General features: G+C 38.1%; 2 protein-coding genes across 6 annotated transcripts in view; one reads left to right on the plus strand and one right to left on the minus strand.

Annotated features, from left to right (window-relative positions):
- l3mbtl3 (L3MBTL histone methyl-lysine binding protein 3) overlaps positions 1-6,836 on the plus strand; it is a 78,627-nt gene extending 71,791 nt beyond the window's left edge. For all 5 annotated transcript variants that reach the window (NM_001442524.1, NM_001442523.1, NM_001442526.1 and 2 more), the window contains 1 exon segment: positions 1,266-6,836. In NM_001442524.1, the coding sequence (NP_001429453.1) occupies positions 1,266-1,409 (144 nt within the window). In that variant the 3' untranslated portion in view covers positions 1,410-6,836.
- The window catches only part of ppil4 (peptidylprolyl isomerase (cyclophilin)-like 4), an 892,903-nt gene that overhangs the window by 116,492 nt on the left and 756,167 nt on the right, over positions 1-20,244 (minus strand). The window lies entirely within an intron of this gene.

The following is a 20,244-nucleotide window of genomic DNA, read 5'->3' on the forward strand; positions in this document are numbered from 1 at the left end:
GTTTGCAGATGAGAACAGCTCTCAGGTTAACAATAATCCTCCTTAGACACGTAAGTTATTGTTGTCGAGCGTCGCGTACACTGTTAATCCACACGTGACTCCAGCTGCGCTCTCACAGAGAGAAAATGAAAACAAAACTTCACTGCAGCAAACTATAAAAGCAACACTTCACGCTTGTTTTGCCAACACAACGTGGCGTCTCTGCCGTCTAAACACTGTGACAGTAATGAATATTAATGAAGTTGCACAATAGAGCGCGCTGATTGGTTTGAACCGAGCCTTACTCGTGCATTAATGCAGCACACTGTAGGACGTAATAAGACACACTCTGGCTCAGACGTCCAGTCTGCACGCTGGAATACACGCTATTATATCATGACCGTGACGCAGCTTCAAAAATACGTTTCAAACCGGAAGTAAGAATTTGCTTGAAATAACGCAAAAACAACCAATTTACACTTTTTAGTGAAATATAGGTGTCCTAATAGTGTTTTTAGCAGTGTGGGACACATATACCACTGTCAACAGCTCAACACATGTGTTTTGGTGTTTCGTGACCCTTTAAGGACCGGACAGGTGAATTCCGGGATATTATGATTCATTTGCGGGCATCCGGGAGTGTCTATGCATTTGAGGGATACTCCCGCAACTTCTGGGAGACTTGGGATGTCTGCATTTAGGCTGAAGTGGCACCCTTTTTGTTATGTTATTCCTGTATCTGTAAAAGCTAAAAGGTGTTATTTTAACTTCCTGTATTTGAAATATATAAATAAATGTTCATTTAAAAACGTTTACGATTAACATATTATTTTACTGTCAGAGATCCACAGATTATAGCTCACTGAATCTGCTGTTAATATCCACGGTGACCTATCATCACGCCTAAAACAAAGAATTAAATTACTAAAGTGACGAATCGGGTGCAGATACATATATCAGATAAAACCATATGTGCGAGCGAATGATCAGTATAAAGCCACGGATTCGGGTGAAATTTCAGCTGATCCGCGCATCTCTATACACAACACTGTTCAGGTCTGTAGCATGATTGGATGTTGGTTTAGAAGAGATTTTATTTTTAATTGTTCGCTGAATCATGGGCTGATCAGTAGCTTTTCGAACAGTCCTTTTCTGCTGGAGATACAGATGCCCAAAAAAATCTCTATAAATTAATTTCAAACCTTGACTTTTCCAAACCAGGGTAAACCTTGCATCTGGTCATCGTCCCATGTCTTATCTGCTCACTTACTACTGTTTACTTTCAGCAAATTGACGGCGAGGCCTTCCTGCTGCTGACTCAGGTGGACCTGGTGAAGATCCTCAGCATTAAACTGGGACCCGCTCTGAAAATCTACAACTCCATCCTGATGTTTAAAACCACAGAAAACTCAGCCTGCAACGAGCTCTGATGGTGAGCTGACAGATCAGTGCCGCTTCAGTCCAAGGGCTCATCATCGAGATCCACGCTCTGGCAGAATTAACACACACTCACACGACATACTTAGCTTACACACTCAATGCTGAACCTCCCTCATTCACAAACGTCTGTGTATGCACTTATTAAGCTACAGTACGCGATGAGCTCATGCCGGGACCTTGCATTAAAGTGTATTTCTCTGAGGGCTTATCGAAAGTGTTGATGTTTTTCTAAAATCAGGTGCTAAAGGAATCCTACATGCTAACCCAGTGCTACATGCTAAACAAGTGCTACACGCACTGAAGAGCCGCACAACTCCTGCTTTTGAATGTCGTTCTTCCTCAAGCAAAAATTCTGTTAAGTACTAATCCAACCTAGCAAGCAGTTTTACTTTGTATAATAGATGCTCAAACATAGATGTCTTGGCTACAACCAACTAAAGGGTTGAGTGGTCAATGAAAAACAAAATAGACGTCTAACAATAGACTAGAGATTCAGTCCTGTCTATTTGATGACCATTTGTGAACTATTGTTCAATATCGGTAAGATTTTCTTTAGGAGATCAAATTTAACCCTGTTAGTTTTAGCCAAGACATCTATTATTTACAAAAAGATGTTAGAGCTGTTGTGAAAAATCCTTCTGAGATGTTATGTATTGCTATTTTCTCTTGAATAGTATCTAATATTTTTAATAAAAATTTTAATTGGTAGATGGGGCTCTAGGTAAGTTGTCAACAGCGGATGGCGCTGTAGGCTAGTTTTTTTTTACCAGTACTTGGTGCTCTATGCTAGTTTTTAACAGTGCTGTTTCCTGGGAAAACTAGCCTAGAGCAGCATCTGCTGTTTAAAACTAGCCTAGAGCCCTGTCTGCTGTTAAACACTACCCTAGAGCGCCCATTCGCTGTTAAACACTAGCCTAGTGTGCAGTCTGCTGTTAAAACTTGCCTAGAGCACTGGCTACTGTTACAAACTAGCCTAGAGCGCCATCTGCAGTCAAAGCTAGCCTAGAGTGCCTGCTACTGTTAAAAAATAGACTAGAGTGCCGTCTGCTGTTAAAACTTGCCTAGAGCACCGGCTACTGTTAAAAACTAGCCTAGAGCGCCATCTGCTGTTAAAACTACCCTAGAGCACTGTCTGCTGTTGAAACTAGCTTAGAGCGCCATCTGCTGTTAAAACTAGCCTAGAGCACTGTCTGCTGTTGAAACTAGCTTAGAGCGCCATCTGCTGTTAAAACTAGCCTAGAGTGTCATCTGCTGTTAAAACTAGCCTAGAGCGCCGTCTGCTGTTAAAACTACCCTAGAGCACTGTCTGCTGTTGAAACTAGCTTAGAGCACCGCCTACTGTTAAAAACTAGCCTAGAGCGCCATCTGCTGTTAAAACTAGCCTAGAGCACCGGCTACTGTTAAAAACTAGCCTAGAGCGCCATCTGCTGTTAAAACTAGCATAGAGCACCGGCTACTGTTAAAAACTAGCCTAGAGCGCCATCTGCTGTTAAAACTAGCCTAGAGCGCCATCTGCTGTTAAATCTAGTCTAGAGCGCCGTCTCCCGTTAAAAACTAGTCTAGAGCGCCATCTGCGGTTAAAAACTAGCCTAGAGTGCTGTCTACTGTTAAACTCTAGCATACAGCGCCGTCTACTGTTAAACACAAGCCTAAAGTGTTGTCTGCTGTTAAAACTAGCCTAGAGTGCCGTCTTCTGTTAAAAACTAGTCTAGAGCAGCTTTTGCTGTAAACACTTGCCTGGAGCACCATCTGCTGTTAGAAACTAGCCTAGAGCTCTATAAAAAAAACTAGCCTAAAGCGCTGTCTGCTGTTAAAACTAGCCGAAAGTGCCATTTGCTAATGTTTTAACTGATTCATGAGAGAATAGCGATGCATTTTGCGAATCTCATAATCAATGCAGAATCGATTTCTCAAAAAATTTTCGCCACAGCTTAAAAAAAATGCTGGAATACTTCTGTAGTTGATAGCTGTTGCTTATATAACTATAGCTTTGATTCATGAAGCACATGCTGAGAATATGAGCTCCTTACACAATCAGTTTTCCTGAAAATCTTCTTTTGGCCAATCAAAATGAATAAACTTAAAAATATGAAGAACTTACAAAATACGACTCTGCGGCAGTTCTGGATGGTCACAATACGTTTGAACATCAGTTTCTGGTAACACTCTATAATAGCTGCACACTGAATTGTTTATTAAACATTAGCAAATAGTTTATGCATCATTTGTTAAAGGTGCAGTATGTAAGTTTGACACCTAGTGGTTGAACTAGGTATTGCACCCCTGGTTTAAAACACGCAAGAGCAGGTTTCCAGATTGACAACACCAACAAAGGCTGATTTAAATCATGTTCTATATAAAATCAACGGCACGCGATAGGAAGGAAGAAAAGAAGGAAGAGTTTCTATATTAAAAGTCATTAGGCCTCAGTAGCCTAGTGGTACTGTGCGCTGACATAAAGCACCAATGTGCTCACGGTGACCCGAGTTCGATTCCCAGCTCGAGGTCCTTTACTTATCCTTCCCCTCTCTCTGCTCCCAATGCTTTCCTGTCTGAATTCTCTACTGTCCTGTTATTATAAAGGTGAAAGGTGTTCACAGACACTAGAGAGCATTTTGATTGGTCAAAAGATTTGATGAAAAACTGAAGTATGATGTGACGGCAAAAACAATTGATTCATTTAGTGACAAACTACAAGCTTTGGATGTTTATATCATACCTGTCAGCTCTCCCGTTTTTCCCGGGATTCTCCCGTATTTTACAGTTCTATCCCGCTATCATCTCATAAAGTTATTTTCCCATATTTCTCCCGTATTTTCAGTCTTTCTCTAAAGGGTGGCAAATAAACATTAAAGAGCTGAGCCTCCCTATAGGCAACCCACACCGCCGAACCACCAGGGGCCGCCCCTTGCTCTTAAATGCGAATCTGTATTGTGCTTTTGATTTGCTTAGGCATGAAAACACTGAAATAAACATTTAAAATGGTGCGATTCCCTTCCTTTTCATTACAAATGCCGTTGTCATGAGAAATTGGGTCCCCCTTGACAATTGGGTCCGCCTAGGATCCCATTGGTTCACTGGAGTTGTGATAGGTATTGTGTGTAGCGCCTGATTAAAATATATATATAAATGCAGTGAAATCTCGTTTAAAATTGTGTAATTTAAAAGAGCATTATAATGACATAAAACTATTTTAAATTTTGTATTTCGTATACTGATGTACAACTAAAGGCACGTGTAAAGCTTTTGTAAATATATAATGTTACATATAAATACATAAAAACATCAAAAAGACGTTATTTAATGTTTACAAACGTTTCAATCATTTTAACTATGCATATCTTTAACTTGTATTTACCGATAATAATGTTACTAATATGGTTAGTGCTGTTAAAATGTCAAGACTGAGAATAGATTATAAAAAGCACCGAATGTGGTTGTAATGTGGAGAAGTAAAATTAGGTTTTGATCAGGCATTCAACGCAGACGATCTATTGGGGTCCTAAGCGGACTCGGTTGGAGGGGGGGACCCGATTTCTCACCACACCAGTTGCGTCCCAAATGGCACACTATGCACTCATGCACTATGTACTTCTGCACTTACACAATTAACAGGATAGTACATGTATGTAGTGTCGTCCCAAAAGGAGCACTGTTTTTTTACTAAGCGGAAATTCAAACCGTTTCCCTGATGACGTTTGACGGTCGCCAAATCTGTGAAATTAACGACCAAATTATCAAATAATACCTGCCATGAGTATAACCGCGTTCACCATCGGGAGGCGCTATAATCACTCTCATAGGAGAATTTCGCTTTCACCATCCAAAATAAATAAAGTTATTCAACATGTGCGCCCGATAGCTCCGCCCCTTCCGCTACGTGAGCAAACCTGCGGTCGTTGAATGCGTGAAGTGTCCATCATTACACACTTCATTTTACCGACTGAATGAGTGCATCATCCGGGTAATTAAAGTGCGCTTACTATTTTTAGAGTTTTCAATGTGAACGCACTACTTAAACTATTTATACTACAAAAATGGCGTAGAATAGAGCATAAGTATGCGATTTAGAACGCAGCTACCGCCTCCCCTTCATATGCAATCCTCAAAACAGTCATATAGCGCTGCATGACTGTCAGCTGACGCGCTCCATACTAATAATAGACACTGTTTCCCAATCGGATCCTGTACACATGATTTGATTAAAAGTCTGGCACATAATTATTAATAATATAAATATAATATAATATAATATAAAACCTTTAAAGATGTTGATCTTGTTGGGTTTTTTTTTTTTTTTCAAACACAATTAATTTCGTCCTAAATGAGCATAAACTGTTAGACAAGCAGACGAATGCTTTCATAATAACGTTAGATGTGTGCATTTTTAAAGTGACACCTCTGTTATTCAATGTAAATCTAAATATATTAAGCTCCTTAATCAGAATGTGTACGTTATACAGTGAAGAAACGGCTAATGAGATTTGATAGCTTGACTCCATCTCATTATAATAGCTGTTAATTTTAATAAGCTGAACTGTTGGCTAATTTATTAGCTGCTAATGTACACTATTTATTTCTTTTGTAAATAATAAAGCATATTACTGACCATTTAACTGTTTATTTACAATGCAACAGCTCCAAATGAACATACTTCGCAATTTGGGGATTTTTTTTTTAAGGGAGGGTCGGGGGAATCCCTTATTATGGTGGGCATATCTCTTACTTTCACATCCCAATGTGGACAGGTATGATTTATATCCTCCGAACTCAACATTTTGTCTGTTTTATAGCACTCTAGATTTTAAACATCCTCAAAACGAACACATTATAATGCTTCACCACAGCCTTTCTCCTCATTTCATCTGCAGACGGTATGAAAGTATACAGGCTGATGGATCGTTCAGCTCTTTCTCTGATTTTTGTTTGGTATGGTGGATGTAGAAATGGAGAATTGAGGGTAATGCTTGTCTCCAGGCACAAATAAACATTTGTAAGAGCCATATTTGGTGTTTTGTAATCGAATGTAACTTAATTCTCAGAATGTGAACATTAAGAAACATGTGTCATTTTCATTTAATATCTAAACATGAGTATTAATTGAGTTTTGGTTGCCGGTGCTTAACATTACTGGATGTTTCCCATTTATTTATTTCAGTTTAATCCTCTTGACTATTTATAATGAAGTGTTGAACGTGTGTCGGTGTGGACACAAATGTTGAGCTTGTTGAATTGCTGTTTATATCTTCACACTCAGCTCAATTATCTGTTTTGCTTCTTCTCATGATAGATTATAATGGACAGTTGTTGGGGGATTTAAGTCAAATATAAAATGTGTAAATAAGTAATGATTTAGTGTGGAAGGGAGTGAGCTACTAAACTTCACTGTAATTCATTTGCAAATAAACTTGATGATCCAAACGTTTTATGAGTCTTTTTTTATAACTTAGTTTTTATTGATTTGTTAGGAACAAATAACCAGTGGGAACAAAACAAACTAATAAAATATAATACATATATACATAAACATACATATGTATACAGGGGCGGACTGGGACTAAAAATCAGCCCTGGCACTGTAGCCACACCAGCCCTCATTACCACACTGACACAGCCCCATCCACGGACACGCACATTCACTACTTATATTGTTGTACAGATGGTGAAATAATGTAAGCAGTACCATATTTTACGCAGCTGATGTCCTCCAAGCTGCAACCCATCATTGGGAAACCCCTATACACACACATTCACATACACGCACTACGGCCAATTAGGCCCACCCAACTCCCCTATAGCACATGTGTTTGGACTTGTGAGGGAAACCGGGAGGAAACCCATGCGAACATGCAATCTTCACACAGAAACACCAACTGACCAGCCGAGGTTTGAACCATCGACCTTCTTGCTGTCGACAGTGTCCTTTCCAGTCTATTTCAGTTAATGTTATGCATTTGGCAGCGTCTGATTTTAGAGCAATTTTTTGCTTTCTCTGGGCTTTTCGGCACCGCCTTTTCTTTTTTTTTTTTTAACGGTCCATCTCTGACAATTATCTTGTGTTGCACTTACTGTTTGTTTGACATTCTTGCCAGATTTTGATTACGTCCATGTAACCTCTGATTGGGTCTGCCCATCTCGAAACCAGTCAACCATTGCCGATTTGGCCAATGCTTAACATTTATTATTATTACTATCATCATCATCATCATCACAATATTCACATCTTGCAAGAGAAAAACATGTAAAAACAATACATATAAAAAAAAACGTTATTTAAAAAATTGCATACCGGCCCACATTTTAAAAAATGGTCCGGCCCTTCTGGCATTTGCCAGAATTGCCAGATGGCCAGTCCGTCCCTGTATGTATACATACTTATATAGGTAAATACATCCATTCCACACATGTATATTCATATACATACATGTAGAAAAATATTAAATTAACCTCATCACAATAAATAAGTATAACATAAAATATAATAAGATGGCCAAACATATTTTCACAATGATACATAACCTTTAGAATTATGCAAATGTTCAATTATAAATAATTATATTGTCGTTGAGGAGAAAGCCAGACATTTACTAATTGTAATCAAAGTGCATGTGTCATTATTTCCATTTCCTTAACTTCTGCTATAATTTTGAACCTATATTTTGAAACTATAATTCTTGCTTTGTAAAGTTTATGTAAGCTCTAATGTAATAATATGTTTTTTTTTTAATCAAATTACCTCTCGTGTCGTGTTTTTTCTATTAGTTTCGCCAACACTCTTAATTACTGATGATACAAACGTGCGCTTTATAGCAGATAAAGGCTTTCTCCACCTCCCGTGTTCATCTCTACAGTTTATTTGGGGAGAAAATCATATATTTATATACATATTTGGGATATTCGGCTGTCATTCTCACCTTTAGGACCCAGCGGAGACATTCATTTACTTACACAGCCATATATCTAAAATAATAGTAGTACTTCAATATCAATATAATCAAAATAACCCAATGCCTTGAGTTAAAATAACCTATTGGAAGGTGCTATGATAACCTATTAGGTTATATGTTCGGGTGTTTTTAACCCAACTATTTTAACAAAGCATAATAGAGGCTCTTTAAATCCAAATGTGGGTCAAATATAGACAAACCCAACCTTCAGGCTAACAACTGAATATAAAATCAGTTTAAAACAGTTGCGTTTGTCATTTACATTGAAACAAGCTGACATTTCTAGCTGTGGTGTAAATAGATGAAACTGGTCTCAGGTGGTGTGCGTGTGTGTGTGTGTGTGTGTGTGTGCGTGTGTGTGTGTGTGTGTGTGTGTGTGTGTGTCCTCCTCATAGCACATCTGTGCCTCATGTTCAGACACTGGGACATTTCTCCTCAAAACATCTTTCGCTCTAATCTGAACACATCTGCTTTCAATCTGAAAAGGAACCCTGCTGAAAAATCCAGCTTAAACCAGCCTAGGCTGGTTGGCTGGTTTTAGCTGGTCGACCAGACTGGTTTTAGAGGGGTTTTGGCCACTTCCAGGCTGGTTTCCAGCCATTTCCAGCCCGGTTTTAGCTGGTTAGGCTGGAAGAGGACCAGCTACAACCAGCTTGACAGCTATATCCAGCTTAAGCCAGGCTGGTCAAGCTGGTTTTAGCTGGATTTGGCTGGTCATTTTCCAGCCTGACCAGCTAAGACCAGGCTGGAAATGGCTGGAAACCAGCCTGGAAATGGCCAAAACCCCTCTAAAACCATCCTGGTCAACCAGCTGAAACCAGCCAACCAGTCTAGGCTGGATTTTTCAGCAGGGAAAGTCATATTTTCCATATACCCGTCACAAAACAGGGGGAAGCGCTTTTCTTTTGTCAACTGCAGTCATTTACCAAGGCTAACACACACGAGGGGAGACAATAGAAGTGTTTAAATATTTACAAACAGATAGCAGTCTGGATGAAAAAATAATACAATTAAAAAGAGCAGCGCACATGTACAAGATGACTTATATTATATAACAGAGTTCAATATGCGCGAGGACGTAAATAAACTGCAAAGTGAAACAAGAAAGTGAAAGCAAGGTCTGTATAGTACTGTCATTACAACTTCAGGCTGTTTACATGTGAGTTGTGGAGCTGTTCTGTGATCTGAAGCGGCTCATCTTACCCCACTCTCCTCTACCAAAGAGAAACAGATTATAGAGCAGCATTATTAAAACACACTCACACACGCACGAATGTCACCGCAGCCGTACAGAACACTGAGATGGAGAGTGTGTGTGGTAACCATGGCGACACTGATGCAGACCGGCGTGATGCTGGAGAAGGAAAACAGGTTCACACAGAGGAAACATGATATTAACACACACACGCACACACACACACACACCCTGGTCTTCTGTAGCGCTCTTTAATCGCTTCCTGTGCAGACTGTTCTGATATGAAGGATGAATTGGTTCTAGTTAATTTGCATTACCTTTTTAATATATACAGTTGAAGTCAGAATTATTAGCCCCCCTGAATTATAAGATCGCCTGTTTATTTTTTCCCCCATTTTCTGTTTAATGGAGAGCAGATTTCTCAGCACATATCTAATCATAATAGTTTTAGTAACTCATCTCTGATAATTCTGAGTTTAACTGTAAAAAAAAAAAAAAAAAAAAAAAATATATATATATATATATATATATATATATATATATATATATATATATGTACACTCACAATTGTTTAGGTTCATTCTTATGTAATGATTCTACTGTAATAAACTCCCATTAGAAAGCAGCTCATTAGAAAACTTAATAAAGTGCTTGTGTTGACGGATGATTCCCCGCATCTCAAGAGTAACCCATCCATGGTCACAATTACCCAGAAATCTTTGGAGCATTATATTCAATAAAGAGTTGTCAACACACTTTTTGCACACACTTATATAATAATTGGAGGATTTACATTTATTAGCAGTGCTGTCAAATTATTAATAGCTATTAAACCCATTGAAAATAAAACATGTTTGTGTGTACTGTGTATATAAATATATGCATGACAATATTGTATTCAGTTTTTGTTTAATTGTGATTAATTGTTTGACAGCACTGATACATAATTAGTTATGTTTTTTGTTTTTAATGTAACGTTACATTGTATATGGTGTATTTGATAAATTTGATCGATCCAACATATATTTGACATAACTGACATTAGCTATGCTTTTTAAATTGTTATTTTATATATTTATTTATTATTATTAGTTGAATTTTTAAAAAATATTTAGATATATTATATATATTTATTTAACCCATGGCCATCATGCAATTATCTGGATTATATATTTTAATCGATTGACAACACTAATATATATATATATATATATATATATATATATATATATACATACACACACACACACACACACACACACACACACACACACACACACACACACACACATATATACATATATACACAGCTAAAGTCAGAACTATTAGCCCCCCTTTGAGTTATTTTCTTCTTTTTTAAAATATTTTCCAAAAGATGTTTAACAGAGCAAGGAAATGTTCACAGTATGTCTGATAATATTTTTTGTCTTCAGGAGAAAGTCTTATTTGTTTTATTTCAGCCAGAATAAAAGCAGTTTAAAATTTTTAAACACTATTTTAGGGACAAAATTATTAGCTTTAAGCTATATTTTTTCGATAGTCTGCAGAACAAACCATCATTATACAATAACTTGCCTAATTACCCTAACCTTACCCTAATTAACCTAGTTAAGCCTTTAAATGTCACTTTAAGCTGTATAGAAGTGTCTTGAAGAATATCTAGTCTAATATTATTTACTGTCATCATGGCAAAGATAAAATAAATCAGTTATTAGAGATGAGTTATTAAAACTATTATGATTAGAAATGTGCTGAACACATCTGCTCTCTGTTAAACAGAAACTGGGAAAAAAATAAACAAGTGGTCTTAAAATTTAGGGGGGGGGGCTAATAATTCTGACTTCAACTGTATATATGAAACACTAATATGTATATATTTAATATCTTATAAATGCATTATTTTATATGTTCTGTTTATTTCCTATTTATTTATGTATTATTTATGTGTAATTGTAATTTCATTATGTTTATGGGGGAACTGCTGTGGATAATATTACTTTCTATTTTTCTGTAAAACTATCCTCCTATTTTTGTAATATAATAATCCTATTAAAATAAAAAAAAACATAATAATTTTTTGTGTGTCTCTCAATGATGAGCTAAAAAGCATTGCGATTTGTGACAGCACCATATTATTTCCCCTCTTCAGACTCTTAATGTTCATCATTACATGAATAATAAAATCTGACTGTAAAACACCCAAATTCAGCATCAATGCCAGGTGGGATTCTTCATTTCCCCCCACCATGTGCAGAAAAGCGCTCATTAACAGAAGAAGGTGGTTATTTTTAGCTTGTCTTTGACTGTAGTGATCACACCTACGCCGTCTGCGCTGTGAGATTTAGACTCACATCTCCATCCACCTCTTCTGTAATGATGGCTGAATTAATACTGTACGCTGCTGTAGAGAGCAGTGATGATGTTGAGATGGGATTTACAAGCCTATGGGCTCTGCACACAATGTTGTGACAATAAACCGTATCATTGGGATTTAACACTTTTAAATAACAAAGAAACTGCGTGTTTTAGCGGTTAACTCATTCTCATGACTCCACCACACCCCCAGCCCCTCCCACCCATATAAAAAACATTATAGTAACTTATAGTGAGTATACTTTTGGGTTTTTAACAGTAAAGTACTTGAATGAATCTGCTGTGGCAATTCTATAGGTGCTATGGTAACTCAACAAATATAGTAATTAATCTGCTGTGGCATTTCTTTAGTTACTATGGTAACAACCACTATAGTATTAATCTGCTGTGGCGATTCCGTAGTTGCTATGGTAACACAACAACTATAGTAATTAATCTGCTGTGGCGATTCTTTAGTTTCTATGGTAACAACCATTATAGTATTAATCTGCTGTGGCGATTCTATAGTTACTATGGTAACAAATACTATAGTATTAATCTGCTGTGGCGATTCTGTAGTTGCTATGGTAACACAACAACTATAGTAATTAATCTGTTGAGACGATTCTATAGTTGCTATGGTAACACAACAACTATAGTAATTAATCTGCTGTTGCGATTATATAGTTGCTATGGTAACACAACAACTATAGTAATTAATCTGTTGTGGTGATTCTATTGTTACTATGGTAACACAAGAACTATAGTAATAAATCTGTTTTGGCAATTCAGTAGTTGCTATGGTAACACAACAACTATAGTAATTAATCTGCTGTGGTGTTTCTATAGTTACCATGGTAACACAACAGCTAAAAATATTAACCTGTTGTGGTGATACAATGGTTATTATGGTACCACAACAACTACAGTAATAAATCTGGTCTGGCAATTATATTGTTGCTATGGTAGCACAACTATAGTAATTAATCTGCTTTGGCGATTTAATAGTTGCTATGGTAACAACCGCTAGAGTAGTTATTTCATTGTGGCGATTCTATAGTTGCAATTATAACACAACAACTACAGTAATTATTCTGCTGCGGCGATTCTATAGTTGCTATGGTAACACAATATCTATAGTAGTAAATCTGCTGTGTCGATTCGAGTTACTATGGTAACACAACTACTGTAGTATTAAATCTGTTTTGGTGATTCTATAGTTGCTATGGTAACACAATATCTATAGTAGTAAATCTGCTGTGTCGATTTGAGTTACTATGGGAACACAACTACTGTAGTATTAAATCTGTTTTGGCGATTGTATAGTAGCTATGGTAACAACTATAGTAATTAATCTGTTTTGGTGATTCAATAGTTGCTACGGTAACACAACAGCTAGAGTAATTCTGCTGCGGGAATTTCTATAGTTGCTATGGTAACACAACAACTATAGTAATTAATCTGCTGTTGCGATTCTGTAGTTGCTATGGTAACACAACAACTATAGTATTAAATCTGCTGTGCCGATTCTGTAGTTGCTATGGTAACTCAACCATAATTAATCTGCTGTAGCGATTCTATAGTTGCATTGAAAACAAAAGATAACAGATAATAAATAAAATAAAAGCAAATATTTTATCTTTGAGTGATTTTTTTCTTTTCTGGGCTAATCTTAAATGACATATTCAGCTTCAATCAAGTAAAAACTATATTTTGAGAAAATTAATAAATTTAGCTGTAACAAATTACATGAATTTTACCCACAGTAAATATTTTTGGGTGATGTGGTGGCGCAGATCACTGGTTCAAGCCTCGGCTGGGTCAGTTGGCGTTTCTGTGTGGAGTTTGCATGTTCTCCCCGTGTTGGCGTGGGTTTCCTCCGCATGCTCCGGTTTCCCCCACAGTCCAAAGACATGCGGTACAGCTGAATTGGGTAGGCTAAATTGTCCATAGTGTATGAGTGTGTGTGAATGTGTGTGTGGATGTTTCCCAGAGATGGGTTGCAGCTGGAAGGGCATCTGCTGTGTAAAGCATATGCTGCATAAGTTGGCGGTTCATTCCGCTGTGGCGACCCCGGATCAGATTCAAGGGACTAAGCTGAAAACAAAATGAATGAATGATAAATGTTTTGGATTTACACTAAAATGTAGAAGTTTGAACTAAAGCTAAATCATAATTATATTTTTAGCTGCAGCGAATTTCAGTAGTGTTTCAGTGTAGGAGATGTTGAGCAGAATGTCTGTTTTCCATGCAACAAAAGACGATAAACTATGAAAGCAAAAGTATCCTGTTGTGTAAGGGACAGATTAAAGTCTTTCTGTTCTCTTTCCTCCTCCACCGTTGCTCTCAGATATTATTCGCACATCAGAGTGTGCATATTCAGTCCTGGCACATCATGTTTAGTTGTGAGAAGGGTGGGAAAATGATCACCATCACCAGCCAAATGCGTGTCATTTTTCACAGGGGCGGGTAATTTAGCATCATTTACCAGTCTGATGTGGCAGACGACTTGAGCTGGACTGGCCTTTAACAATGTGCATTTTACAGTTTACTTTACACTGCTGGCTTATAGGGGGTCTATTATGACCTTTTTTTTACTAGATGTAAAATAAGGCCCAATCCCAATCTACCCCTTAGCCCTTCCCCTCAACCCAACCCCTTGTTTGCGCGTTCACATCAAGGGGTAGGGCTGTCCCAATTCTCTTTAGCTCGAAGGCGTAGGGCTAAGGGGAAGATTTTTCAGGACCACACTCGAAACCAAGGGGTGAGAAAACTATTTTTTGTTATTATTACAATTTTTTTACGACAAACAAACACATGTTTTAATATATTCATAACCACATTCGTGTTTTACCGGCATGCTTTTTAAAAAAAAAAAGGCTAAAATAAAAACCGCTAAATTTCGCAATCTATAATCCCTAATAATAACTCCTGTACAGCAGTCCTACAACATTCTGACACTCAGTGACACTCAAATACCCTGTCAGAAAAGTCTAGTGGATGGGAAAGAGCTTTTTACCAACCTAGGCTCATTCTGAAAGCGTAGTCCCGTGGACGTTTCTGGAGACGTTTCTGTTTGTTTTCGTGAATCCATGAGAGGCTGCTGTGTGCGCTTTTTTGCATCTCGAACGTCTCTCGCGAGCACTGTTTGCGCCTGTGCTGTTCTCGCGTAAAACCATCGGAGGCTGCTGTCGATTGACCGTCTGTCCGACTGAATGAATGATTGACTGGGTGGCCGATCAATCGGCCGACCCACCTTACTCCTCCTTCCCTAAACACAACCAGTTTTATCAATTGACCCGCCCTCCCGCTTGCTTCTCTAAACCCAAGCAATGATTTACAAAAGCCGTCCTGAAAAAGAAAAGCCTTCGTCTGATTTTTACCACGTTTTCATTATTCTGTTTTTTTCGGTTTTTGGATGTTCTGAACTTTTGTGCTAATCAGGTAACGTTATTGGTGATAACAGTCACTTACTGCATTCACCATACGGCAAGGCAGCTCCAACTCGCACTAAACACTCGGCTTATGCTAGTTTTGTTGAATAAAATCAGCAAACAATGCAAAAGAAATATGACAACGAGATGCTGCGCTGCCAGAAACTTGTATTATTGTCGCCTAACGTTAGTAAAAGAGTCGTTCGGGGAATTCATTCACAAACGAATCGCTCCCTCCGTCAGTATGAGAAGTGAAAGCAGTAGAGGAGCTGTGTTTCAGGACATGATTAGATCAGATTTAACAGGGAGGGTGAATAGTGCATTTCTGTACACACAAACACAAGCCTTTTGTCAGGAATGCCCGTGCGGTCACTGATCCATCAATGTAGAAAAGTGATGTAAAATTATAATTTTCGTAACTAGAAAAAAAAATTACATACTAACATCCAGGAAAACTCCCGATCATAGATATATGTGTATATGTGTATATCTCTGGCTTTGCATGGCCACAGTCCTCCACTGTACCTTGGTCCCGCATTCATTTCAAAGGAGCGCTACCCTGTAGCAAGATGGCGGCGCTATTGACGCATTCCGTCCAATAGACAACAATAGGCCAGGCGACATCTAGTGTATATATCTATGGTGTTCAGGTCCTAATTAATTGGTTCAGGTGTGTTTGATATGGGTTGCAACTGAAATCTGCAGGAAGGTGGCTCTCTAGGAACAGGGTTGGCCACCCCTGGCGTATGGAAAGCATCGTCAATGCACCGTGATGCACCGAGATATCGCATTGAACCGAATCGATGACATGATAATCTTAACCAAACAGAACCCTGAGACCAGTGTAGGTTCACACCCCTACTAACCTGATGTTGCTGAATGGTCAAAAACTGGGGTGACATTATGAGCAAATACATATGAATGTGGATGTAGGAGGTGTTGGAGGTGAATGTATTCACTGACAGTGTGTAGTGTATTGACTATATATACAGTGCATCCGGAAAGTATTGATAGCACTTCACTTTTTTCACATATGTATAATATCCTCGAACCCGGGGCTCCCTCCTGTTAAAAGGGCGAGAGAAGAGTTCGAGCTCAGGTAGGTCTCGAGAACTCCCCTGCTTGTCGCCGTGTGAGAAGTGTAAACTTAGGTTGTCTTGGGTGATTGTTTGGTTTAGTCAATTGGCTACAGTTTATGTTTTTGGACGGTGGGAGGACACCAGGGAACCCGGGGGAAACCTACGCGAACACGGGGAGAACATGGAAACTCCGCACAGAAACGCCAACCAGCCTCATAGGAGGTTGGACCAGCGGCGTTCTTGCTGTGAGGCAACAGTATTAGCCACTGGGCCACCGTGTCACCCTATCAGAAAGAAAGGGTGTGAAGTAGGTGGGGAAACTTCAAGACAAAGATAACTGGAGTGAAAAACTCTAACTATTTATAATGCTTCCGTAATCATCTAATAGGGCAGATTACGGAGCTAATGAGGTGCCAGCCGTTTTAATCCTAAGCACGTGATCCTCTTGAAATTAGTTTATAAATAAACCACACAAATCATTGTGAAAAGCCCTTTGCGTTGTGTGTGTGAGTGTGTGTACGGATGTAATGTACTCACCTGGAACATCTGTTGTGATGACAACACTGAAAAGCACACGAATACAGCAGGAATATGTCACACACACACGCTCCCAGCTGCCTACGCTGCGCTCGGATAAAATATTCATCAGACACACACAGCCTATGGGATCCTGCTCATGACTCCAGATCTGAGCACAATCCAGCCGCATGTTCATGAATACCAAGCTAGCACTAATCTCAAACTCCTGCTCATTTTCCCCCAGTCTTGTTTAATGATAGTGCTGAAAACCCATCCCAGATGTGCACGCATATAGACGAACTGCCATATCTGCTGCAGCCGGTGGGTTTATTAGCCACCTCTGCCTCTCAAGCAGCCTAACAATCCTTCATTTCCTAAGAGCTCATTGAATCCCAGGCAAATAAACAAGAGCTTCAGAGAGTGCGGAGGTGTGTGTTTAGGGTTATTCGGTGATAAGCATAGAGCTGGAGGATTGAGAGACACTTATACACAGCAGGGTGACACACATACACACATGTTGGTATCGGTGGTTTACAGGGACTCCATAGGCATAATGTATTTCATACTGTAAAAAAATGCTCACCCCCACCTCTATCCCTAAACACAAACCTCAGGAAACATGTGGACAAATATGAATGCCAAAAGACCCTGTTAAGTATGAACTTGAAGTATTTTGACTTACGAGGACACAAGACATGTCCTCATAAACCACCTTGAAAAAGCACAACTAGGTCATACTCATGTCATCAACACCATAGCCTCATTGTGAATACATACCCTTGTGTACATTTCTGGAGAGCATGAATTATGTAGGCAGAACAACGTACGGCTGCATTTCAACTTTGAAACGAACGCTACGGTGTGGTATGATGCAGCTGACGGCTACTGTTTCTTTTTGTGCTTACCTCCGTGTGGACTGGCTTTTCCGCTGTCACCCGTTTGCCTGGTGGTTTGCTGCATACGTCGGCAGACTTGAGATGAATAGAGGAGTTGACCATGACGACTGGCTTCGAGTCGGGTGAAGAGTGGTTCCAAAAAGCAGGTAAGACTAAAAAGAAGCCAAAAAATTTAATAAATAAGTAAATAACAAGAAGGGAATGTGGTAAAACCTGAAAACATGGTAAAGATCAGGTGAGGGCTTTCCTTTTTCTGGATTGCTTTTGAAAACACTGCGATTGGGTTTAGGGAAGGGGGTGATCGGGTCAACTGGTGCTTTAAAAACACTGTCAGTTAGGTTTAGGAAAGCGGTTGGGTGGGGGGCATCAGTCAGTCGGTCAGTCAGTCAGTTGACATCGGCCTCTGGTAGGCCACTCTGGTAAACTTTATTGCTATTTTCAGACCAATGCAACAGTAATTTTGCGCCAAGTTGTTTAAATAGCCAATCCATTTGCACAACTTCGTGGACTCATGGGTGTGCTGGTCTGAAAAGCAGGTGTGTTAAGGTGCATTTTTGGCGCATTACTATTTATCTGGCAGTGCCACTGACCAAATAAAATCTGGTCTAAAGTCCAGTGAAGAGCATGTTAGTTATGCGCCTATGAGGGTCAAATGCTTAATACACACAGGATGTGCAGCAATACACAAATAGCTTTGCATATGAAAACAAATAAAGGATTAAAATGTCACAAATATAAATATAAAAGCCACTGCCCCCATGCCTTCTTCACCTCGGGGGGCTTTTTTCAGTTTCTTCATGAGTTTGCATTAGGATGATGTTATAATTATTATCAGTTTTATTTATCATATGCATATTTATATTTGTTTGAATATATGCAAGTTTAGATTTGTCCACCTGTCATCATTATACAAATTTAAATGTCACTTTAAGCTGTATAGAAGTGTCTTAAAGAATATCTAGTCAAATATTATTTACTGTCATCATGACAAAGATAAAATGAATCAGTTACTAGAGATGAGTTATTAAAACTATTATGATTAGAAATGTGTTGAAACAACCTTCCCTCCGTTAAACAGAAATTGGGGAAGAAAATAAAGAGGGGCGCTAATAATTCTGACTTCAACTGTATATATTTATATATATATATATATATATATATATATATATATATATATATATATATATATATATATATATATATATATATATATATATACTACATATATTCCCATTTCTGCTGAACTCTCTGGTCACTCAGTTCTACTCAAAACTAAAACAAAATATATAAAGTAAGTTCAATCCATATTGTCAATTCTTACTCAAATGAACAGTTCACACAGATATTATGATTCTGCCATCATCATCTCATCCTACACTTGCTCCAAGCTTGTTTGAGTTTCTTTATTCTGCGAACACAAATCAAGATATCCTCAAGAATTCTGGGAAAAACAACTATTGACTTTTTGGTAAGAAAAAGGATCTTATGTCAAAATGAAATATTAGATTGTTTAGCTTACCCCATTGGCAGGTTATTTTGCTTGTTTTAGGGATAAACTCAATTTTATATTTTATTTCTTAAAACAAGACATGTTTTGCTTGTCTTGAAAATACTTATACATTTAGGAATGTTAAGATATTTGGACTAGAAACAAAACAAAACATCATTCTCTGCAGTGTACGTTTAATTGAGCATTCCTCCATCTGTTGACAGCAGTTTAAGGGTTAATGTACAAAAAATGCTTTATCTAAAAGACTACAGATGTCGGCATCTCTCTGGTTTCCTGTGTTTATGCTTTGCATAGCTCAGAGTTCAGGCATTTTCTCCTTCACACACACACACACATGAATACATAAACTCTCTCTCTTCACTCTTTCTGACTCTCACTTTCTATCAGAGGATTTTGTCTTGTTGACTTGCATTCAAATTCTTTCATTATTAGCTGTTTGTTCAGTGCTTGTCATGATACAGTTTGTTTCAAAGCAGCTTCACATGTTTTAATGTAATGATAGTAACGTAATAGTACTAATGGTATATTAGTAAATGCATGTTTTAATGTAATAATCGCGAAATAACAATGATCTGATCAAGCTTATGTCATCAGCCGATACTTCTTACCATCATTTTTTTATTTATAACTGTATATTTTTTATTTAAAACTAGTAAACCTCAAATACAAAAGTACTTTACAACTCTACTTGTACTGTGATGTCTCTACAATTGACTTTACTGTCAATCAGTACTGATTGATTACTATTTAAGTTGTTATTTATTTAAATCAAGCATACTTTCATTAATCTGCAGTGTCGATGATCTATGGTAACACAACTACTACAGTAATTCATCTGCTGTGGCCATTCTATAGTTGCTATGGTAACACAACAAATTTAGAAATTCATCTGT

Source organism: Danio rerio, chromosome 20, assembly GCF_052040795.2.
Source record: "Danio rerio strain M-AB ecotype USA chromosome 20, GRCz13ab, whole genome shotgun sequence".
NCBI classification, from domain to species: Eukaryota; Metazoa; Chordata; class Actinopteri; order Cypriniformes; family Danionidae; genus Danio; species Danio rerio.